Raw genomic sequence first — 26,593 nt, 5'->3', positions numbered from 1 at the left:
TTGAAGTTGCCTCCATCCTTGTAATTTTTCTTTTGTGTGCATTTGGCTGCAATGTGACCAACTTCATTACAATTGAAGCAAATGATTGGCAACTTACCTTTGAATTTGCCTCTTCCTTTGTGAAATCTTCTTGCTAGTAATGCCTCCAATTGGTCTACATCATCTTCATCAGTGTTGTTGTCACTAGATACACGCTTTCCTTTTCCACTATTTTTCTTTGTTTGCACCTCCTCATTGTCTTTTATTATCACCTTGGCTTTGAATGCAGATTCAAAGTTTTCTAGCTTATAGTTGTCAAAGTTGGATAGCTCAAAAGCAATGAGTCTTCCAACTATTCCCTCAAATGACAATGCGTTGCCTAGTACACACCTTAGCTCTTGGATGGCTAATACTATTATTGCATAGATAAGAAGCAAAGTTCTCAAGTATTTACTACATATTGTGTCTTTTGCTAACTGTCCTCCTAGGCTTCTTATGGAACTTACCACTTCTTTCATCCTTGCACCGTATTGAGCAACATTCTCTCCTTCTTCCATTTTCATGTCATCGAAATTTCCTCTTAGGCTCTCTTGACATTATCATCTCCTCCATAGATTCTTGATAGTGTTTCCACATCTGATGTGTAGTACCACATTCTTTGATCTCATCATACTCAGCATAACTTAGTGTTGAAGCAATATCTAACATCGCTTGATTGTGCTCCTTCTTCTTGCTCATTTCATCTACAGTGAGAGGTCCTGCAGGGTCTACATGATCAACTATGATTGAGGTCTATGCATAGTCACCTATTGATCCAAGGTGTAGCTTCATCAGACTTTGCCATTCAACAAAGTTTTCTTTGTTTAGCTTGGGAACTTCTCTCTTGGACATCTTGATCTTCTTGCTGCTAGTACCTTGAAACAAATTAGTAGTGGGCTCTAATACCAATTGTTAGAATTCTTTAGAATAACTAAGAGTGGGGTGAATCAATTATTCAAGGTCTTGTAATGTCCAATTCAAACTTTCTAATAAAACAAGGGTGAATCAGAAGTACTATCCTTTTTACTTTCTTAACATGCATACAATTAAACATGAAAAGTAAACATGCATCACACCATAACACAAAGGATTTTGGTGACCCAAAAACCCTCCAGGAATAAGAAGGTAAAATTGGGGTGGGGATGATACCCACAATATAACTGTGCAATTGATTTCAACCACTTATGATGGTCTGCCTTGTTAAAGGCTACAACACACTGTTAAATGTAACCCTATTAAAGGATTTTTGCACCCTGTTAGGAGTGTGCCCTGTTAGAGGACTTAAGAACATTCAACTTAGAATGCCACCCTATTAAGGGATTTACATAGAGTTGTTAGGCCCACCCAAGTCCATGGGATTTATAGTCACCTTCTCAAAAGAATCTTTTATCCCTCTCTAAGGATCTCCTATCCTTCTCCTAAGGATCTCGTATCATTCTCCTAGGGATCTTCTATCCTTTTCCTGAGGATTATCCACCTAGCTGTTAAGCTAACCTAACAATGTAGGATTTCAATATCTAATACAATGGTAAGAGAGTATTAGAAAGGTTTAGACCTGATAAAGATTGCAACCCTATCCTTGCAAATTTTAGATCACTCTTCAGTTCTTTTCTTTTCTTTGCTTTTCTTCCTTGTAGTGCTGACAGCTTGTTCACCCTTCAAGATTTGTCTCCTTGAGTTCTTCCACTCATTATGCCAATGCACTCTATGGACACTTGATCAACTCAGAGTCTTGATGCTCTATTCTTATTCCTCATTGTGTCCTCTTCTTGACACTTCACACTAGCCTTCTCTTGGCTTCTCTTACATGACCACACTTATGACCAACTCCCTCTCGCACACTTATGATCTCTGACCTGTAACTCCTTATAAAGAAGTTATGTTCTTCATTTCCTGCTCAAATCTTAATTTGATATGAGAAAATGATATTATTTTCCCTCCAAGTTGTTTCTTATAGAAACTTCATGATAAATCCATTAGCATTTGCCTTGAATTGGTTTGCATGGTCCACATGAAATTCTGTGACATCTACTCATCATCCTTATCATCCAACTAATTCACAAATTTCAATTATCATTATTGATCTATTGAATCTTTGACTTAACAAATAATAAAGCAACTTGACATCATTGGTTTACTGATGCTCAACACCTTCTGTGTTACTCGGCTCCTACTGTATTTACTGGTGCTCGACACCTGAAGAAATTTGCTTGACATCCATTACCTTTTTCTGATACTCAGCACCTAAAGGATTGCTCAGCACACACTGCAGTTGAACTTGCTTAGCTTCAACTAAGAATTTTCTGGGCTCTTTGCTCGACTTTCTCAAATGAACTTAGTCAGGATTTACAAATGACTTAGTTAATCCTTACATCTTTGATGTGTCTTAGTGTGGCCATCCTCTTAGAGTATGTCATCAATACACTATTTCATCAATGGCTTAACTGATCCTTATACTTCATTACAACATCATAACTTCAACCTTTCTCTAGGTGCTCTAGTTACATCTTATTGATTGCCTCCTCCTTGTCAATCAACCGATTGATAGCATTTGGATCACTTAAGCAATTGTCATTCCTGCAAGTAGCAAGTTTGACATCAATGACAAAACAATGATTGAAAACATTCTTAACCAGTTCCATTATTCTTCATTCATGATCTTTTTCAATCATTTTCAACACATTTCCATAGAGCCCTAGAAGACCGTGAAGTAGAGCGCATAAAGAACCAAGAAATACACTTTGTCAATATAGAATATACACAACAAGCTAGGGGCAAAGAGGCTATTTCCTAAATTAAAACTAAACCTAGAAACATACTACATAACCCTAGCTCAAGAGAATCCTAACCCAAAAATTTTTCGACAACCAATAATATTCCTACTAGATTGGGTAGCTCTTTATCAAACCTACTAGTAATAATCTCCAATAGTCCTAGGAGCAAAGAAAAAACAAACTTTTAAATAAAAAGAAAGTGCCTATATCCTACCACATAGAAAACATAATGCTACAATGACGTATTGTAGGAGATTAGATTCTAACTAGCAAAAACATATTTTTAATACTTACTCAGGATCCCACAATTTTGATACTAAGGCCCTAGAAAATAGAACCATAAATCAAAATAATAGTTTAACAAAACAAAACAAAAACTCAAAATCCTCAAGTCACCAACAAACCTATTCAAAGGGGACCCAAATCATCAGTGATGAATTTAGTGAAAGTAGATGGATGACATGTCAAGATTTAGGAAATTATGCCTATTGGAATGGTCTTGAATCTAAATTCTTCAAGATGGTAAGATGGTTACAAGACTACTGCAGGGAATAGGTAAGTATCTTTATGTTTTCTAATCATTTGATTTATTTGCATTGTCAAAATAAGCAAATCAAGAATGAATTTCGTTTTGTATCCCATTGTTTATATAAGGATTACTCTTTAAAATTGTAAAGTGAGAACCCAACTTTAATGAAAAAATGATGGCCAAATATTTCTCTCCACCCTGGATAGTATGTAATACCCTACCTTCTGAACTTAATCACATTCAAATCCTCAAAAATATTGGAAAAGTTTAGGCAATCTTTTAGGAAGAGAAACGTATTTCAATAAATCAAATGATATCAAATTTCTCCTTAATATTGAAATAGGTAAAAAGGAAATCGGTACCAAAAAAAATACAAATAGATCAATCTATAAATTATCCTTTTCGAAGTATGAAGGAAGAATTGAAGGTACCATAAATCCTAACAAAACCCCAAATATTATCCATAAAATATTAAAACTTAGACACTTTAAGGATGAACCATTTTAAAGAAAAGGAATATGCACAAAAGAAATCTAAAGAGATTAGTGCGTCAAACCATAACAATTTCAAAATCAATAGAAACTCGAGGATTAGTAAGCAAACACCAGAAGAAGGAGAAATCAAAGAATCAAAAATTAAAAAAATGCTATAATCATATTGCATAACCAAAAAAAAGTAGAAGAGAAGACCAGGGAAGAAGGGAGTATTTAGAGGAAGAAGATCAAGATGTGAATTTTGACAAGTACATTCAGCAAAAAATCTCTAGACTAAAACAATGTATTCAATGCCAAAAAGACAATATGTTCTTTGAGGATATTAGGAACAACATTAAGTCTTACAAGAGGTTAACTCATGACCTCTTGTTAATTCAAAATGATATATATGATCAGATAGTCCTAGGAGAGAAAGCACATATAGAACTACACAATGACCTCATTTAGGTACATATAGTAGGAAAGGAAAATGAGCAAGAAAATGGGAAGGAAGAAGGAAGATATAGAGAAGCAGCAAATATAACAACAAAAATAACACCAATGTTAGAGCAAAAACCAAATGGAAATTTTAGAAAGGATACTCGTAGAGTAAAAATTGGAGTAGAAACATGTGAAGGGATCAGGGAAGCAATTGTAATCCAAGAAGAGCACACTTTAGAACAGATATCCCTAGCCCCCAACAATAAGAAAATGAATAGGAAACTTAAGATTATTAACATTGAAAACCTCACTGAGAATACATCAACAAAAAATATACATCAAGACTTGGAGGAGGACAAAGAACTACAAGAACAACAACAAGAAAGTAGATTAACAAGAGATAATGATCAAGAAGGAGTAAACAATACAAAGGGAAAAATTAACCACCAGGAGGGTCAACAGGGGATAAAAAGAAAGGATAGAAATGTTTCAGAACAAGGGAAGAACTTGCATAATATATCAAACATAAAAAATAGACAAAGTGAAAAAAATAAGCAGAGTTAGGCCATCAAGAAAAGACCGAGTCATAGGTAACTATTATTCCTTCAACATCTTCAAAATATTGGGGAGGAAAGATCCATTTGAAGATACAGATAGAGATCAAACTAAAGGAACCAATGGAAACACGGATAAAAATAAGGGACCCTGGATACCATTAGAGGTAGAGACATTCACAAGTAGGCTTATGACAACAAGCCCGACAAATAAAAAAGTCATCAAAGAAAAAAGGGGAAAAAAGAGGGAATGAGATAGAGGAAAAACAAATATGTAAAGAATTTGGGGTATTAAATGACATAGAATGGAGTAGAGAAAGAAACATGACTAAAAGAATGGACTTTCAAAATGAAAAAGGAAAAGATGTAGAGTATGAAGAAGTGGATATAGGAAATCATATACTGCAAGTATTGGAAAAAGATGAAGAGATAAGGGAGGATGACATGATATTTATCAATACCAATACTGCTAGCAATCACATAGACAATTTAGGCATTTTAGTCAACCAAGATGGTCTAAAGACCTCAAGATGTGGAAAAAAAAATAAAGCGAGGGATAAAGACTTTCATTGAACTAAGATATGTCATTGGGAAAGAAAAGAACCAAAAAATGATTATAGCAATATTTTGAATGTAGGGAAGGGGAAGTTCATTCCCACATAACAATGAAGACAACAATTTGGAATTCTAGGGGATTAAATGCCCCTAGAAAAAAATAATTATTAAATCACAATTTATCCATGTTTGACTCTGAACTTCTCTTAATCCAAGAAACAAAATTAAACAAAGAAAAAAGAATTATGATAGGAGAGAAATTGAGCAACTGGAAGATAGAAATAGTAGAATCAAATGGAGTTTTGGAGGAATTGGCATTATATGGAACCCACAAAAAATAGACTTTACCAAATTAATTTCCAACAATAATTGGATGGGAGGAAGAGTCAAAAGTTTTAGAAACAATATTCTATTGACCCTCATCAATGTATATGGACCCACTCAAACTACAGAAAAGAAAGCTACCTGGAATGAAATTAGTACTTTTATGGAAAATAATCACACATAGAAATTTTGTATCAGGGGAGATTTCAATGTTATCCTCAATCTAGAAGAAAAGTTTAGCGGATCTCAAATAGTAACACAAGTCATAGAAGATTTTAGAGAGTGGTTTGAGAGGAATATTTTGATAGACATCTCTCCAAGTAATGGAATATATACATTGAATAACAAAAGATTAGGCTTCTGTCATATGGCAGAAAAGTTAGATAGATTTATATTCAAAGGGGATCTAAGTACTATGAATACAATGCTCCATTCTATAATCCTAGCAAATGTGTGATCACATCATTTTCCAATCATAATAGAATTTGAAGAATCCCTAAAGTGAACAAGAAATCAATTAATGCAAAAAATGTGGTTTTTGGATAACAACTTTACAAGCAACGTCAAACAATGTGGTAAGAAAGTACATTTGAAGGGTCCAAAATGTACTACTTCGTATCTAAATTAAAATTACTCCAAAAAAGCATTCTTAAATGAAATAAAGAACATTTTAATAATATTTTCAAAGAGAAATTAGAAAATGAAGAAGAACTAAAGAAACTAAATGAGGTAATAATAAAAAAAGAATGGATAATGAAAAATATATAAAAGAAAAGTATTCACTAGCTAAACAAGAAAATTTATTAGCAAAAGAAGATTTTTTTTGTAAGCAAAAGTCAATAGACAACTGGTTAGCTAAAGGGGATCGAAACAATATTTTTTTCTATAATAGCACTATCAACAATAGGCATATCAATAGAATAAATAAAATTAAAAATAAGGAAGACAACTAGGAGGAAGAACCTACGAAAATAGTGGAGGTGTTTGTGGACTTTTATAAGAATATTCTAAACAACTTTGAAGTTCTAATTAGATTGCACAAATTATTATGGTAAATGTTGTCCCAAAATTAATCATAATGGGGGAGAATAAACAATTGAAAAGCTATAGAAGCATTGAGAAATGCAGGATCTCTTCTTATAGAAATCAATCATACATTTTCTTTAATTCCAAAAAAAGAAAGTCATGAGAAACCTGGAGACTTTTTACCCATAGCACTCTACAATACAATCTATAAATTTATATCAAAAGCATTAGCCAATAGACTTAAACTAGTTCTCCCTAAACTTATATTAGAACAACAAACATATTTCGTTCGAGGTAGATCTATTCTAGATGGAATAATTACCATTTAGGAAACTATACATTCAACTCAAAGCAATAAAGAAACATGCATGCTTATGTAGTTAGATATTCAAAAAACATACGATAAGATGGACTGGAGATTCTTATGTAAAACTCTTGGAGCTTTCGATTTTTCACAAAAATGGATAAACCTTATCTTTACCTATATCACTACCCCTAAAATTTTGCTACTCATAAATGACTCTCTAGAAGGATTCTTTAGCATATCCAAAGGAATTAGACAAGGAGATCCTATCTCACCTTTTTTGTTCATTATCATGAATGAAGCCTTTGGTAGAGAAATTTAAAAAAAAAAAAGGAGAAGAAGGAAGAATTAAAGGGATGACATTAGCAAAAAATATTCCCAACACAATACATCAACGATTGATAGATGATATAATCTTACCTGGGGAGAGCACAATAGAAGAAGCATAAAACTTAAAACTAATAATACAAACTTATATGGAAGCATTAAGAAAAGTTGTTAAAACTAAAAAGTCAAAAGTACTCTTTTTTAACATGCCTATAGAAAAGGAAGATGATATCTATAACATCATGGGTTTCAGGAAAGGTTCATTTCCCTGTAAATATCTAGGAATACATCTAGAAAAAAGTGCTAGAGGATTGAAAATCTAGAACCCCATTCTAGAAAGAGTAGATAAACAAATAGAAAGCTAGAAAGGGAAACAGTGACTAAGGTAGGCAGAGCAACATAAATCAAAGCAGTGCTACCATCTATCCTGACATATCAGATGTCCTGCCTCCCCCTACCAAAAGGGGTGAAAAAGTAGATAGAAAACTCAAAAATTTATTTTCAAAGGGATATAGGAAAGTAAGAAACCAGCCTTGATCAAATAGGAAAATATTTGTAAACCAAAAGAATGAGGAGGCTTAGGTATTAGAATTTTAAGTTGGCAAAATGAAACATTGGGAGCCAAACTAGTATAGAGAATTTATCGAGAGAGAGAAATCAAGTGGGCAAGAATCCTCTATCACAAGTATATTGATAACACGGATCCATTATCCCTCTTTAGAATGAGGAATCCACCAAAAGGCTCCAAATTATTGAATTTCTTGTTACAATGTTTTCATATTATTAGTAATAACCTAACATGGGACATAGGGAAATTGGAGGAAGCCTTATTTTGGGAAGACTCTTGGGATGGACTCCCAGCCCTAGATAACTACAACCTTTTAGATAATATAAAAAAAATACACCAATGAACTTGGGGGGCATAAATGTGAACAACTACAAGCAAGCAATACGCGAAGAGGGAAAAGAATCGTGGATTTGGAAATTAGTAGAGGAAACTAATCTAACAATATAGGGAAAAAAGGCTTTCAAAAACTTTCTTAGTCAGAGACAAACCAATCAGAAAAATAAAAAAGACAAACTTATTTGGGGAGCATTTAAGAATGGGCAATAGAGTGTCAAAAATATACATGATCTCATTATCAACTCTCAAATATGGGAAAAGATAAATATACCTCTTAATTTATGTTGGGACCCACCATGCCTACCTAAGGCATACATTTTTTATGGGTTACAACACAAAAAAAATTCTAATAGTGGATAAATTTACTAAGATGGGTTTTTAAGTCCCATCAAGATACCCTCTTTATAAAAAGGAGTCAAAGAAAACAAAACACTATATCAATTCTCCTACATAAAGGTATGTTGGCAATGACTATGTCATAACTCAACTGGACCACAACCTTTCTCAAAAAACTTGAAAGTCATCTAAATAGTTGGTCTAAATTAGGAAAAAAGAAAGTATATGATAAATTTTGGAACATTACTCCCTCCATTATGGTGTGGGAAATATGGAAGGAAAGGAACATAATAATTTTAAATGACTCAGAAATGACCATTCCCTCCTTTCTTAATAAAGTTGAAGCCAACATAACAGAAGTTATGAATAACAATCTTAGAAATTCAATCAAAGAAGAAGGATCATTCTCAGAATGGGATGCATATATTCGAAAAATGGAGCCAATCTAATTAATCCACCAATGATCCACCCTAAAAAAAAAGCAAGCAAGAGAAGAATGTATATGGGAAACTCCCTAGTAGGATGGGCCAAACTAAACTTTGACGGAGCATCATGAGGAAACCCTGGTAGAGTAGGACTCGGGTGCATCATCCACTTAGAAAAAAGTGATTGGATTATAAAGAGAGCCAAACCATTAGGAATTATAACAAACAAAATGGAAGAACTAGAAGCTCTATCAGAAGGTCTTAAAAATAACCTGGGCATAAAAGAGATAGTAATCGAAGGAAACTCTCAAATAATCTTAAATGCTATTAGAAAGCACAATAACCCTAATTGGAAAACCAATTCCAAGCTTGAAAACATCCTTTCCCTCTTAGATAAGTTTGAAGAAACAAGAATTCAACTCATATATTGAGAAGGTAACAAAGAAGCATATTAACTAGCTAATACGGGAGTGGATGGGGAGAACATCTTCCTTAAATCGACCCAAACAAGTTACATCCTAGAAAACCTATTCACTTTGATGGGTACATTCAAGTTTAGACTTATTTTCCACATTAAATAAGTATTTTGTTAACATTGAGATCATAGAGTAAATATTTTGTTCCTCTTGGATTTATCAGTTTGTTATCCTTGGTTTTTCCTTTTCCCACTCCACTTTGATCCTCTTTAGGAAAGTATTCTCTCATGACATTGGATTGGTATGAGAATTTATAAATACACTAGTAAATAAGGAAGAATGATTTGATGAGGCTCAATGGATAGAGGAATATCGGATCCCCTTAAGAATAGAGAGATAATGCAACAATATAAGATGAATATTAATAAAACCTATAAGGATCCACTTCTCATCTTACAATGATTACTTCCTATTGTACCTCGTAGTTAGGCATTCTACTTTTGTATCTCTCATATAATATAAGTTAAAGTTTTGAACTTTCTCTTATTATTATTTGATCTCATCAGTTCTATATCATTAGTTTTATTCATCAACAAGGCCTTAGATTTATTCAGACTTACCTTTGAATTATTAAGCCATCATTACAAAGTTATCTTTGGTCGCAATCTAGATCCTTCTAGTCCTATCTTGAAGTTGGTAGAAGTTACCAGTTTCTCCAACATTCCTCATATAAGTCAAGACCATTTGTAGGTTGAGCTTTCATGCTCTCTTCCCTTGTTTTTACATCTCCCTTTGGTAGAATTCTGCCTCGACTTTAGCATGGAATCAATTGTCATCTTGTTCCATGCCTTTGAGGTTAGGAAAATGAATTTCAAAGGCTCTATCAAATCAAAGAGATGGAATCAATGACTCAATCCTATAGATGACATGAATAGGGTAGTTGTGTGTAGGGCCTTAGGAGAAAAGGTGTTTAACTACGAATGCACCTGACACACTGTTGAGCGAATATTTTGCATGATGCTTAATGACAAAAATTCTTTTGAATCTCTCTCTTGAAAAGTCGATCAATGACTAACCCCAAGGTTCTGGATGACTATTTTTCAACCTATTGGGTAACTCGATTGAAGATAAATGTGAATGTTCACAAGGAGGTCTATTTTGGCATCTAACAATCTACACAACTTTGCTGAAATATAACCACAAAACCAATATATTTTTATTTTTCTCTATTTTATGATGAATGCAATTTCTAACCAATGCAACTACACGAATTCCTATTTTAACCAAGTGTTTTGAAAAGAAAATAACAAAGATAGAGTATGAGAGATTTAAAGAAAATTACTGAAAGGGAAATTCCTAATGGACATAAGCTAAAGTAACAACACATCTACAAATTAAATTATCAAAAGGATATGGTAGAAAACCAGTGAAATTAGGAGCAACACTTCATCAACTCTACTGCTACAATCATTGATGGGAACTTCAAAAACCAAAATTTGTTTCACGTTTCATCAAATTATGAGGCCATGGAAAGTGCCCTCACATTAAACAAAAAGCTATGTTAGAACACGGTGATCCTTTCTCTAATTCATCACAATAGCAAAATTTGTTAACATAAGGCAAACACCAAAATTAAAAGATCACACAATTAAAACAACACAATAAAACCATTAGCTCCATTATAATTCATGAACATGCATTCACAAAAATAACACACTCCAACAAGATTTACTACACTCTGAATGAGAGCACCAATAACATTTATTATTGCATCAAAATATCATCCTTGAATACATATTACATTGACGTATTTAAAAGAAATCCTCTCCTCCTTTTGTGTTAGGAGTGAAAGATCTTCTAATGCAACTCATGCTAAAAACTAATAAAATAATAAAAGAAGAAGAATATAAGAAGAGATCAGTCATGAGTTGATTTGGGAGTCATTGAGATCTCTAAAAATAGAAGCTTGACCTTCTTTAGGTCTCTCTAGAGTTGAATTATTGTCAAAACACATTTCCAATGCATGGAATGCTCAAAAATAACAACTGGATGTTAGTTGTTGGTGTACTACTTCTTCTTCAAAATTGTCGGTGCACCTTGCAAAAAAATGCACCTTTGTGACAAGACCAAAAACACAAAATTTTGCCAAGTGTCAAAACTTGATTTCAAGCATCTAGGTTTTCTTCCTCTTTATACCAAAATGATGTTTCAATGCTTGCTCTTGAATTTCTCAATTATCTTCATTACTTCTTTATCCTTGGGTAAATCTAGTGACTTATACTTATTTTGTACTACATGACTGTAGTTACTTACTTTTATCCTTATATCAACAAAATCCTCTAGCTTGGAGTCTAGTTCCAACAATGCTTCTTTTGTTTTAAATACTTGTCTGATGTAATCTTCAGATGAAGCTGTTTTGAACAAAGCCCTGAATTGTTGAACTATTGTCTGCACCAAGGAAAGTTTGGTTCTTGATTCATCTTTAAAAATCTCAAGGCTAGTGACATTACAATATTTGTCCACTTCCAAAAATTGCCCTTGAGATTTATTCTTTATTTCCTAGATATCCTCGTATAGCCTTTCCATGACTTTATTTCCTGTTGATACCTTCTCTATCCAATCATCTAGCTTATCTAACTCCTCTGTTGAATAAATCTCCATTAACATCTGATACCTTTTCCCTTTTATAGATTTCAACACTTGTAAATCATTGGCCCAAGTACGCATCTCATCCATCAGCCCAAAATCTTCGTTTATAATGGTAACTAATTTTTTGGCATTACTTTGGATGTTGTGTGGAAGGTTCAAATTACCTTCTATTTTTTGTACTCCTCTTTCTTCAAAACTATGACACCACCTCTTACATGCATCCAAAAATGAATCCCCCAATGGTTGTCTTGCCTCTCTTCTATCTAGTGTAGCTCCCAGAGAAATCTCAGGATTTTCAGGGTCTATAGGACCTACTACTTCATTCAAATATCCTCTCAATAGCTCATTTTGTTTCCTTAGCATCAAAAGCTCTAATTTGTATTTGTCGAGATGTGTGAACACTTGCTTGAGACCTGTAGTGATTAGAAGCTATGTTGTGTCCACTGTGGGCTTTCCTAGTACTACCTCCTTTATTTGGTAGTCCTTAAGGGTCAACTCATCTGTATCTACGTGAGGAGGCAGAATAACAATATGTGCCAAGAGGTCCTAGTCCTAGTTCTTCATTATGAAAGCCAATATTTTGGCATCGCCCTTGGATAGCTCAGGCTTCTTGTTCATTTTTATCAACTCTGCCATGCCCTCCTCTTTTGTTAACTTTAACTGTCTCTTTTGTCTAACCAAGACCTCCTTCTTTACCCATGATGGTGTTGTTCCCATTGGTGACTATACTAAGTTGAAGAAGTAGGTTCTAATGTAGGTTCCTTTCCCTTATCACTCCTCTCTAGAGTCTTCAAATGTTGAGGAAGAATTTTGGAGTGAGCTTCTATGTCAAGTTGAGTTGGGGACCTAGCCTCTATACTGGGAGGAGCCTATTGCCTTTCTTCCATAATTTTCCCTTCCTTTGATACTTCATTAGCACGTAATTTAACATATTCTCCTTCCTATAAAGTTTGACTCTCAGGTTCGACCATTGGAGGAGGTAGGACAACTGATCCCTGATCCAGTATTGACAAAATATCCTATGTTGGTGGAGGAGGAATACCAAGAGGCACTGTGGTAAGGGAGGCAATTGATTTTAATCTTCTCCCATTGGCTCATTCCAAGGAGTATCTCATATTTTCTCCCCTACCATTTTAGTTCCTACAGGCATAAAATCATAATCTAAGATGTCAAAAATATTTGCTCCCTTGCCTTCCATTTCTTTAATCCACTTTTTTTATTCCTCTTTCGAGGTCTCAACATGGATAGGCTCTCGAGGAACAAAAGGCGAGTTTGAGTTAAACTCCTTCTTTCTTCTTATGTGACTATAGCTAAGCAAGTCCTCTTGTTCAAGGGAACAAATTCTATTTTCTCCCTTTCTTCCTCATCTTCCACCTTTGGGATGGTTTATGATACTTGAGGTGATGAAGTCCTTTTTTTTGCAATCTCCTCTTCTTTACGTGTACCACCGTCATCTCTGTTCTGACTCTTTTTGATACTAATGGGGAGGCTTCTACTATAGGGTCCTTGGGTGAAGATGCTCCTTCTTGTGTTGGGTGAGCTTGTTCTTTCTCAAGTTGGGCTTGTTCTAGCTCAGGTTGGGCTTTTTCTCCTTGTGTAGTTGGCTCTGCCTAAGTCTCTTCCTCTCCATTCCTTACTTGAGTGGGCCTCTTTCTCTTCTTTCCCTTTACCCTTTTTGTCTCAAAATACTCTACCTCACTCTCATGTTTGTGTACTATTTTTGGCCTCACCGGTGACTTTGCAGGGTAAATAGGGTTGATAACTTTGGTTCCTTTTCCTTTCTTGGGTTGTGTTGTGGCTTGAAGAGTTGGAGTCTAAGGAACTAGGTCCAAACATAAAGGCTTCTTGATTCATTCCCTTGTCAGTTCAACAATATATCGACCCTGATGATCAATGTCATCATTTTCCTCTCGCCCAAATTATGTGTTCATAATTGACCTTTCATATATATATATATTATCCCTATTATATAAGGGATCCAACACTGCAGGAACATCCTTGTTCCACATCTTAAGAGGTATCTCCATGTTAAGCACTCTCTCAGTAGTTGGTAGACTCATCCTACAATAGTCTCTAATTCAAACATCATAGTCATCTATAACATTCATCTAGTGATCTTCTAGTGCTGGTTCAAGCACAATCTTCTTTCCCACCAAATGTTACACCATCTCAATATTGTCAAATATGGATGAGATGACTAGTAATCCTCAAGAGGATATTGATTTTATTTTGAATCAAATGTGGCAATATCTTGCTTATGTTTTACCTCAAAGGCCCCAATGGTGATTGGCCACACCCAAGTCTTCTTGTGCTGCTTCCTTTCCCTATCATACATAGAGGCTAGCTACCTTGTTATCTCCAACAATAGTAATTTGTCTGATGGATATCATGGGAGCTTCTTTGGGCAAAGGAGAGTGCCAACTACCCAAATATAAGTGACTGTCTTGAACTAGATGTAATATGCACCAACTTGTGTTATCCATGTTGCAACTTCCACTAATATTCTTTTTGCATACCTAATGATGGCAAAAATGAACTCATCATTGACCACCCTATATTTAACACTCTGTAGTGGGAGTTCCTTCTTTACTAGTTGTGGATAAACTACATAAGGCCAAGCATTTGCATCTTATATGCTTCCATTTTTGTACAATCCCCATTAATATGTGGGTCTTGCTACCAAAAGATATACCATATAGGAGGTCGTATAGAAGTAGGAGTCATTCTTTATTGAAATCAACTGCTCATCCAAATTATCGTTGAGTATCATAACCCAATCAATGGGCATCTTGCCAGTTCTGATGGTTTCTATGAAATGCACCATGCATGTTTCTAGATGGCTAGCTACAGGAAGGCCCATGGCTCTACTCAGGAGAACTATTAAGTATCCAATATCATCTATCATATATCCTCTATTCATGTCAACCTTTCCACTTCTCCTTCCCAAGGGTGTTCTATCAATCATGTACTTCCCTTGTATAAACTCTTTGGCCTCTGTCTCGTTCTCTTTGTACCATCTATCTATGCCATCATAAGTGATTTATAGGTATTGGTCTACTCGTAGAAGGTGGAATACCTTCTCAATGTTTCAAGTTTTAAGATCCAAAACTATCTCTTCGATGACACTCTTGACCACCTTCTCTCTTGGCAGATAATGATGTGCTAAGGTCATGATCAATTTTGATGATTGAACTGACACCAGGTGGGAAGCTAGGTTTACCAACCCAATTTAAATTAGTGTTAACACCATGGTAACCTTTCTTTAGGCTTGTTACACAATAAGAGGAAAGCATTCTACTCAATATGCCCTAATTCAGTGTATCCAATCTTAGAATGCTTGTCTTGAAACCGAGATTTCTTCACCACTCCCTGATACTTGAAATTGAAAAGCTTTGATGTTATCTTCATAACCATAGAGGATGAAGAGGATGTCATTGTATCTGGACAAAAAAGAGAAATTTCAGTACCATTGATGTTGGAAACCTACAATGACCCTAGAGTGTGACTCAGACTGATGAAAAATTGATCGAAAATTTGAGAAACTAACTGAAATCCATCAAAGTGTTTGAAATGTGCACCTAGCACACCTACGCATGTGTGCTACTTATCATGCAATTTAGAGTTATTACTACAATGTGTGTAGTTGCACACTTAGCGCACCTGCACATGTGTGCAACTAAGCACTTGATCTATGCCTTGAAAACTTTTGGAGGAGGGAACTGGGTTTGAGTGCACTAACACACATATAGAGGGTGCGCATCCTCAACACTCATGTTTTACCTTTAAAAGGTAGAAGCCCTTTCTTAGAGATGCAAAGCTATGAAGTTACAAAGGGTGCAAAGGTGGGGTGGTTAATGACATAGGAGATAACAAGTGAGGATTTACAGGAGGAGGGAGAGGTCTATTTATAGCTTGGGGGCTCTTAGTGTGCACCTTTGAGGGTGTGCATGTGTGCATCCTCAATAGGAGGTGAGAGCACACCATGCACACTTAGCACACATGCGTATGGTGCACTAGTGCACATGTGCACACATTTGCACTTATGAAGTCAAAATTAAATTTCTAACCTTGTAATATTGCTCATGATTGACCAATCAAGTGTCAAGGACTGACATGGACCAAGAGGAGGGTCATACATGACCAAGGCACCTAACTAGGTGCTTCAAGAGGATTTCCTAACAAAAGGGGGTCCCCATTTTGTGACTCAAAATGGGGTGTATGTTGTGAGACCACAACACACACTAATAGCTCGATCATGGGCACCTTTATTGCATTACTGGATACAATACAAATAGATTAGTGGGACATTATCCACCTCTACAAAAACCTTTTCAAAGAAACGTGGTTGGATGGGCTAGAGAAAGTCTTTCTTCGTATTTATAGGAATTTGGAAATCCCCTATGCAGAAAAGTACATGGCTAAGCCTCCTTGCAGCTTGCTTCAAGCCAAGGTTCTTTGACATCCCATTATCTATATTAGAGACATGAACCATTTCAACAATGTTGGCCTCAAATGAACTTGAGAATTCAATTCCTACTAAGTTGGAGGAGCATCAAAGAAGATCAGAATCAGGAATAGCTCTTTCAATCATCTTAGAGCCTTCGGTTTCTGTGCAAAACTAGGGGTGTATTTCTCATATTTGAGTAGGTTGGATTTCTCCCTCCCTAACTTCAACAAATCCAACAAGTACAAAACAAGATTCATTCTCATGCTCGGGTTGATAGAATTTGATATAGAGGAGGCTGAAGATTACATTATGATATTTATGAAAGAGGATCTCTAAGTCTTTTATTAAGATATATGTGTATGATAATGGTGTTAGAATATACTCGTATAGTAGTTTCAGTAAAGATTAGCATTTGTAAGATTGCCTAGTTCCTCAGTATAGAGTCTTTCGTGGGCTACTCTATTTTGTAATTATTTTGGGTCGTAGTCTTTTTCCTACATGGAAGCTTTGCCTTCAACTATCTATTTTGTAGAATATATATTGTATGGATCAAATCAAGGCTGGATATTAATATGATCTTAGTTCTCTAAGCCCCAATTTTGGGTTAGAAGAACTCTTATAGTTCTATGAATACCCTTGACAGATTGCAAACATTTTGTATTCTGTATTATATTAATGAAATTATGGACCCTTTCTAATTGGCAACCTTTATTAACTCATAAATCATGGGTTCTTCTTTTTCATATATATTGAGTATTTCACTATAAATTGAATCCACAACATCTATAACAAGTGGATAAATCTCTTAGGAAATGGGATGAAACTATCTATAAAAAGAAAATACGTAACTAAAAATCTATTAAATTGGGCCTAATATGTTTCTTAAGAAGGATACCAATCAATATAATCATTAATATCTTTGAAATTGAATTTTGTCCAGAAGATACTATAAATAAGAGAGATCAACTTGCTTCTTTACAAATTACAATGGAGTTTTATAAGAAAGAAAAGAGAAAACACTAAGTGGCGACAAAACATTCCAAATAATATGATTTAGGATGGTTAACCCCCTCCTCTAATTAAGACAATAACTAAATTATAAAGATAAGCATTGCAATTTAGTTTTGAGGTGTTATGTAGGAGATTTTCTAGTTTTGAAACCCTACTAGTCCTAGACAAGTTAGTAATTTGTGTAAAAAATAATTAAGTTTTCATCATGTTCTCAAATGACAAGGGAATGATCACATTGGAAATAAATCAAGTCAAGTATTAATCAATAGGTTAATAACATGGATGAAAATCATGAATATTGAATTACATCATTTCATCCCCTTTCTAAATGTGAATAAGATGAAGCGTTATCAAACAAGTTTATACGAAAAGACTAGCAACTCTTCATATGATTGCCTCTTTGAAGTCTCTTCAATTTTCCTCTTTCTTTCAAACTCCCTTGACTATAATATGCTTGGGCTCTATTTAAGGTTGGTTTGGCTTTCTTTAATCTCATAGGGTCCCTAAGATGAATTCACTAATCAAGTTGAGTGGTCCCTCTCCCCAAATTGAATTCGATGAACCTATATCTGATGTGCATTTCTCACTAATATTGCAAAACACCCATTATTTGATCAAGAGAGCTTTATTTAGAATTTTGGGTGAGGAATTTACAAACAATATAGACTAGTATAGAGTCCTTAGTGACACACCTGCCATGTTTGTGGCTATGGATTACTTATTAGAACCAGATAAACCTAGTATTTCAATCTTATGCAAATGGCTATTTAAGCAGGAATATATAGGGAACCTTGACAAAGCAATGACTTGTATCGGAAATAATACACACACACACACATATGTATGTATATATACATACATATACATATATGTATATATACATACATATACATATATGTATTGTATAGATATACATACATATGTATATGTATATATACATATACAATACATATATGTATATGTATATATACATATACAATACATATATGTATATTTACACACACATGTATATTTATATGTGTGTGTGTATATATATGTGTGTAGGCCTTGTCACTATGATGTACCTATAGATAAAATATAACTTATTCCATTGTAGCCTCTCATTTCATCATTTGACTCTAGTAGACTGCTAAACTGGTTCACCACCATCAAAAGAAATCTAGCTTTTCTATTAGTTTTCTTTTACATTTGACCAACTTTTAGTAGCAATTGGATTGACACTTAGCTAGCTAAATAAGAGATCGAAGCATAGGATAGTAACACAACTGTGGATGTGAACTTACTAGAATTACCAGGGCAAAGTCGAAAAGAAGAGCAGATGAACTACCATGACCTTTGATTATGCCTGAAGACCAAATCCATATTCATTTAGCCAGATGAACAAAATGTTGTGATGTTTAATCGTGACACTTAATAAAAAATATGTTGGGATTAGCGTAATCTTCTTGATTTATTCATTCAAAATATATAAAGAAATCTGGCATTAAGAATAACTGCAATTTCAATATTTTTAAATGAATTTTGTATTGATCGAACCACCAATACATATTCTCACATGCATTTGGATTAATTAAAACCCTCTTAAAATGTGACTTCAAAACTCCAACTTCTAGTATTCACCCAACCTCTAATATTCACATAACTTTGCAAATCAATTGAATTTGATGTCATTACAAGCATTGAAGTGCATTTAGGAACAAACATTCCAATTCAAGCTAAACATATTCTAATGAATTTTTGAATACAAGATAGTAATCACAAGGAAAAGAGAAAATAGATGAAAGGAAAATTTAAATGATAGATGGGTATAGAACAATATGTGCAATATACAAATCTAGATTAACATTATTAAAACCCTAACTTCATTTAGTAAGCCAATATAGATTCTAAAACTACAAATAGGAAGCTTAAACAAAACATAACTGAAAACTTAGATGAAATGCTTCGGATAAATGAAGAAAATTAAGAATATGCTTGAGTTATAAAGTTGTTGAATAACAAGGATTTTGGAAATTTATATCTATTTTGCACTAATTACTAACCTTAAGTGTAAGTGTCTGGAAATACATAATACATGTATAAAAAGAGCAAAAGATTAAAGGCTGAAGTTTATAAGTGAATAAGGATGACGAACCTGAGAGAAGATAATATCTTCTCGAGAGCTTGAAGTCCTCATTAAGATGCATATATTTCACAAAGGTTCTTAAAAATCCTTTCCTAATAATTCTAATGGGAAATAGGGGTGAAAAACAACTAACATTTTTGGTAAAACTAAAAAGATTTAAAAACCGTCTCGACAAATCCTTCTCATTGGATCTCTTACTTGTTAAAAACTAAGAAGTAAAGGAAGGAACACCTTTCTAAGACCCAAATTGCAAGATGGGTATTTGTACAAAAACTTAAACTAATTAAGAGAATAGACGGTGGAAAGAAGATTATAATGATAAGTAGGAGATAATTTCCACAACAAGTCAAATTGTGATATTGCTATCAGGATTTAACTGTGTGATTTTTGAGTCAAACTCATTGACCCATGTTTCATGAGTAGTGATTCAACATGAATCCATCTCTCATGAGAATAAATGGAACACTTAGCACTCATTGGATCTAGGTGATGCTCACAGGGGTGAAGCACTGAGACTTCCCGAGAGGTCACCCATCCCAGTACTACTCTAGCCTGAGCACGCTTAACTACAGAGTTTCCTCCATGGTCAAACCCAAAGCTTGCAACCCCATTAGCAAAACCTTCACCAAGTGTTGTGCCTTATGAACCATTCATTAGAAAGCCCCTTAAGCTCATCAATTGATAAGTAGGAGATAATTTCCACAGCAAGTTAAATTGTGATATTGCTTTTAGGATTTAACTGTGTGATTTTTGAGTCAAACTCATTGACCCATGTTTCATGAGCAGTGATTCAACATGAATCCATCTCTCATAAGAGTAAATGGAACATTTAGCACTCATTGGATCTAGGTGATGCTCATAGGGGTGAAGCATTGAGACTTCCTTGGAGGTCACCCATCCCAGTACTACTCCAGCCTGAGCGTGCTTAACTACAGAGTTTCCTCCATGGTCAAACCCAAAGCTTGCAACCCCATTTGCAAAACCTTCACCAAGTGTTGTGCCTTATGAACCATTCATTAGAAAGCCCCTTAAGCTCATCAATTGATAAGTAGGAGATAATTTCCATAGCTAGTCAAATTGTGATATTGCTATCCTGATAGCAATATCACAAGATTATAATGAATCAAATTGTAAAGAAGGAGATACCCTTTATAAAACATTATCTTTTATCTATGTACTCTTATATAGGACATTTGTCTCAGGCGAGACTGGAAGTTTTCTTCTTCGTTCTTTCCTACCAGCGAAGATTTGTAAATTTTATTTTCTTAATATAATATATATATGACTTCGCCCTTTTACCAATAAAAAAAATCTAATATTTCAAATATTTTAAAAAGTTTTTTTTAATGAATTTTTCTCTTAAACATCATATAAATACAAGTATTAATGTATATTCAAAAATTAAACATAGATGAATGAATTTAACTGAATCTTCATAATAATAAAATCTTATATTTTAAACAATTAAAATATTCCTAAGTCTTCTCCAAAAAAAAGAGGAGGAAAAAAAACATCAATAGCAGCTTTCTCTTCCAGAACATCCCGGCTAAAGTTAACGGGCCAAAATGCAATTGTGAAAGCGGTCGCAATTTGAAACCATAACCCCAAGTGCTCAGAGAGAATAGCACAAATTTCCCTTTTGAAATCATAACGCAAACAGAAAAAAGAACGGGCGGCAACCTGTTAGAAAACAACTACCTCCACGAACAAAAATAATCAGGCAGCGTTCTGAATTAAGACAATGGAGGTTCCGCGCGATCAATTACAGCTTCTCATCGACAATGGCATATACGACTCTGCTGAGATGCTGGTTCTTATCATCACAATTATCGCTTTTCATTTTGTCAAATGCATTTTAGAATTACTATATTGTTTTATTCAGGGTTTCTTCAGCCGAAACTCTAAATCACTTCTTGTTTTTATGTTTAATATTTACGCATTTTGTTGATACGAGAAGTACATTAGCTTTTGCAGTTTAAATGTTCGCTTAATATGCAACTTTGAAGCAGTTAATACCGAAGGGTTCAGCAAGCTTTTCACTTCCCGAAATCTTTTAATAGAGCGCAGTTATAGTATTTTGTGTTTTGTGCTCTGTACAACACAGGGCACGATCTAGTTACAATGTATTTCGCAAAGTCTGGCAGTATCATTAGTAATGGTTTTGGGATGTTATTTAAAAAATTCTTTTCTCTTAGCTTTGAGAAATGGCGAAGTAGTTTTCTTGTGACACCTAAAATAAACAGTTCCCGAGATCCAATGGAAAGCAACAGCCTTATCACATCTGACAGAGAGGATTATCCAGTTTCACAGGAAAACCCTAGGAGCCATTTATTGGACACTAATTGTCATGTAGAAACCATGGGAAAACACTGCAGTCCAGAGTTTTGATCAGAAAAGTGGCCATTACTGCGGCATACAAGATCAACAGAAAAAAACACACTATCATAGAGGGCACCCCCTCTGCCAAAATGCGATGCTAGAAATACTAAATAACAAAAGTTAAATAGTCTTGAAATTAGTGAGCTCAGCTGTATCAATCTCTTCCGCTTGCTTCCTTATCTCAGTCAATTTATCAAAGGCTTCTCTCCAGCATAAGCAACTAACCAAGCTAAATTCTCAGGAACTACCCTACAAATGGATTAGTCATGAGATGAAAAAGGTTGGAGAGTCTCTCAGCTGTCAAGCGGGACGGGTCTTGGTATTGATCTTAGAAATGCATTTAAAATTGTCTATACCATAACTTTCGTATTCTGTTTGACATTCTTCACTCCACATGTCTAAGGGGCATAGCATCCTAGAACAAGTCAGAAGAGAACTTTGTGATCTTCTCCCATAGTTGAACAAGCAACTCCCTGTGCTCCTCTAGCCCTTTCCTCAGGGCACTATAAGCCTGGATATAGGTGCTAATAGCAATGTCCTTTAATGAAGATGCAGCGGAATAGGTCCCCAGATGGGATTGATGCAATTGAAACATAAATAAGGCAGTGCGTTCTTTCAGGACAGACAATTCTTTAGCCACTGTATTGATTTTTTCCCAAGGAATCCATCAATGTCAATCAATTTTCCCTCAATGAACTAGTGAATCAGGCTTGATTAAATTGAGTTATGGCTATGGAAATGCCTAGTCCACGTGTCTTGAAAATTGAAAGAGAAAGGGCTGGGAACCGGGATAGTGAATAATTTAGAGGGCAACATAACTTTGGGAATCCTTCTCCAGATCAGAGACTTCAACATTCTTAAGCTTTTCACTACCTGAAACTGAAACAGAAGCACAATGCTTAGCTACAGACTTGTGAGTTGTTTATCAGGAGAGCGTTATTGATTTTGCTGTTACATTTTGTCTTGTACGATATTTGATAGTAGTTTTTGATGGATTTGGCTTACTCCTTTTTGGAGTTCAAGGATTGAGAAGAGTTTCTGCTTGCCATGAGAGATCGGAAGGAAGCAAAACCTAAACATTAGAGGAACATCTTAAGAAAACAACAAACCACAAATGCTCAAAGGAGAATACAGAATATTGAAAGCTCTGATGACCAAGTTAAATGTAATCAAGGCTGGAGAATGTCCCAACTAGTGACGAGCCATGACTAAAATCTTTTGATTGCACTGGCTGCCAATATGGTTAAGAAGGACGAGATGATGAGAATATGCATTAACTATGGGGTGCTCTATAAGAAAGCTATCAAGAACTAGTATCTTGTTTCTAGAATTGATGAGCTCGTAGATGAACTTCACGTGGCAGTATGCTCTGATATTGATTTTCGTTTTGGATATCATCAAATCTAAGCAAAGGAAGAAGAGATACATAAGATAGCCTTTCGGTACTGTTAGGAACATTGTGTTTTTGGGCATGCCTTTTCGGTTTACCAATTCTCTTTGTAATGACCTAAATTCCTATCCTTTAATTGACTTCTATTATCATACCAAAATGAGCAAATTACGTGTTCATAAGCAAGGGAATTAAATGTTATAATAGACTAATTGTTACAAACATGATATTGATGATTAAGTAGTTCATACACTTAATATCTTTTGATTCTTTTCAATTACTGAAATGAAAGTAATGCAACAACAACAAAATTAATTATACACATAATTGAATTTAGATACACACGAAAATGAATAAGATACTCGTTAACCGTAGTAGGTTATGCATGAAATCCTGATCTGTCTTGTGCAAGTTTGGGCATTGGTGGAGAGGTGAAGCATTGGTAGAGGCTTAACCACCGAACAACGGACCTAGTGTATCCCCTCTCACTCTCAACTGAGAATGGCCCTACCTTGTGTGGGGAGAGAGTGGGAACACCATCACCGTGCTACCACTTGAGCATCCTGGTGTTAGAGTGTCAACCACTCAGCTGACTAGACCCTGGTTACCCTCATAATAGTCTATCTATTCGACTGGTGGCTATTTTGACCTTTAGTGATCACTGCAACATCAATTGCCACTAAACCTACCCTGGTTAGGGATTTACATGGACACTATGTTCCTAATCATCCACTGCTCGACTTGACAAACAAGACATTCCTCATTGAACCACCATGAGCTGAGCATAAGCTGACTAAGTTATAGTTTTCTAGACTTAGCTTTTCTTTTCTTCATTATATTATTACTAACACGATTCTCAATTTGCAGGACATTCCCACACAGTCCATAGTTCCATGATTTAAACCTTTCATCTTAGCTGTACTCGGCTGTCATTGATGATCATCGGTGTACCCATCCAACATTAATGGTACTTAGAGATTTTCTATTTCACAGAACAAGTTTCCCCCACTCCTTAATGGGGGTTATTAAATGAGATTATGATACTATTCCTTGATTCAAATCATGATTAACATGCTAGAATGTACACTGTCGAGAGGTTAGCCTTCCAGTTTCAAAGACATATGGATACTTAATGTCCTTGTACTTGCAACTTCCGCTAGCTATTTAATACAAAAAGATTTGTCGAACAAGGCAATGATATGTTACAACAGGCTTCAACTCTCATAGGGCCATTTGGGTTTATGTCAGAATTGGTTATGCAATTTCACTTTATGCTATAGTAGATCTTTTATGAGAAACATACATGTAAAATTTAATAATATTTGCAAGATCGATAACTATCTTTCAAATAAACCAAGCATGATATAAATTTAAAGCATTACGAGTAATTTGAGATGCAACCTGCTGAGTACGAGGCACTAAAAATAGGATGCAAATCTTCTAGTTGCAAACTGCTATAGCGAGGCCACTTGGAAATACAATATCGATAAAATGCTCTAGAATCTCTTGATATTTCCCAGTAACCACCTCTAAGGTGATATCGTATTGACAAGGCGATATTTGTAGAATAATGTGTGGTAAATGCAAGAATTCTCACTCCGAAGCAACCTCTGAATGGTTGTGATCGAGCATCTTATAGAATGATGTTGATTTTTTGAGGATCGCTACAAATAAACTGAGCATTGCCATAATGTTTGGAATGTGTTTTCCAAATGGTAATGATCTCTTATATATATGTATATAATGAGAGTAAGCCATGAAAAGACATGTCCCTCATGGGACATGTCTATTCATTAATTAGATAATTTAATAAAAACTTTAATCATAGTTACATATAAATTATATTAATTTCTTTCAAATAACTATAAATTTATATGAACACATATATATATAAATTATATCTCATATATAATTATATATAGCTTTATTCGACTGAAGCTACTAAACATCAACACTCCTTAGCTAGGGAGGATAAACACAAGGTATATATTACACCATTGATAATCTTAGAAATGAAAAATTCTAAGGATATCTTTGATCAAAAGATATCCACCATTTTGATATCACATTTGATATCAAGAGTATTGGTCTTCTAGAATATCAACACATGATACTCACCAAGTACTCAAATAAGGTTTGATATCACATCTGATATCATGAGTATTGGTTTCCTAGAATATCGACATTCGATATTCACCAAGTACTCCATGTCTAGAACATCAATTTGCATAACATTCACCATATACTCAAAAAATGTTTATAAGGTATGTGCACACGCATTCTCATAATGCTTACCATATAAGCATCCACCATGCAAAGTACAATCTATCATGACATGCATAGATATCCATCATAATAGAAAATTAAGTTATTGTAAGATTGTTACCTTTCAATAACTTCTCCAAATACAAGTGATATGTACACAGGGGATAGGCCCATTAAAATCACATAGTCATGAGGTATATTCATGAATCACAGTCCTCTTGATTGCTACAATTTATTGAGCACTGGAGAATCCATCACAACATGGTTTACTCCCTCTAAATCAATATGATTGAGATCGCCAAAGATTGATTGAATCATATTCTCTATTTGCTCGCCCTCTTTCAAGGTTGCCTCTAATGAAATGTTTGGCTCCCTCTGAACATCAATATTTTGAGCTCCGTTACCTTTGAAAGACTTTCAGACTCCCTCTGAATTTGATATCAATCTCCCTCTTCTTGCAAGAGCATACTCGGAGAAAAAGGTCAAAGCAAATAGCTATTATAGTGCATATGAAAAAAAAATAAGGGAGAGAAACTACAATAATACTCAAAGATCTTTCCAATAATAAAGATAAATGTCTATACTTAAGAAAAATACTTATCTCCACATCATCTTTTATGCAATCTTTTATACTTCTTGATTCATCCTCTTGATGCTAATATCAACACTCCCTTTAAATTTGCAGGTGTCGGAGGTCTTAACTCCTTACGGGTGCTACAAAATCGAAGATGAATTTGACTTGCATGTGATTTAGTCCTTCTCCCTTTTTCTTGGAATGGAAGTATGTGTTATTGGTGTTAATAGTGGGTCAACACGTAGGGATCATAAAACTTCTTTCCTCTAAGTGGTGGGCTACTTTACAAATGAATAAGTATATGATCTGCTTTACCAATGGTTTACTATTCGCTCCTCCTTATAGAC

General features: G+C 34.7%; 1 protein-coding gene across 1 annotated transcript in view; it reads left to right on the top strand.

Moving 5' to 3' along the window:
• The first annotated feature begins 21,122 nt into the window (after positions 1-21,122).
• APC7 (tetratricopeptide repeat (TPR)-containing protein) overlaps positions 21,123-26,593 on the top strand; it is a 316,090-nt gene continuing 310,619 nt past the window's right edge. Inside the window, exon 1 of the mRNA XM_089801665.1 lies at positions 21,123-21,448. Within this exon, the coding sequence (XP_089657791.1) occupies positions 21,380-21,448 (69 nt within the window). The 5' untranslated portion in view covers positions 21,123-21,379. The remainder of the gene's footprint in view (positions 21,449-26,593) is intronic.

This window comes from Cupressus sempervirens, chromosome 9 (genome assembly GCF_028749045.1).
Source record: "Cupressus sempervirens isolate cs-2001-9-10 chromosome 9, ASM2874904v1, whole genome shotgun sequence".
In the NCBI taxonomy this organism is placed as follows: domain Eukaryota; kingdom Viridiplantae; phylum Streptophyta; class Pinopsida; order Cupressales; family Cupressaceae; genus Cupressus; species Cupressus sempervirens.
Note: the sequence above shows the minus strand (reverse complement) of the source record. Positions and strands in the feature narration are given on the sequence as shown.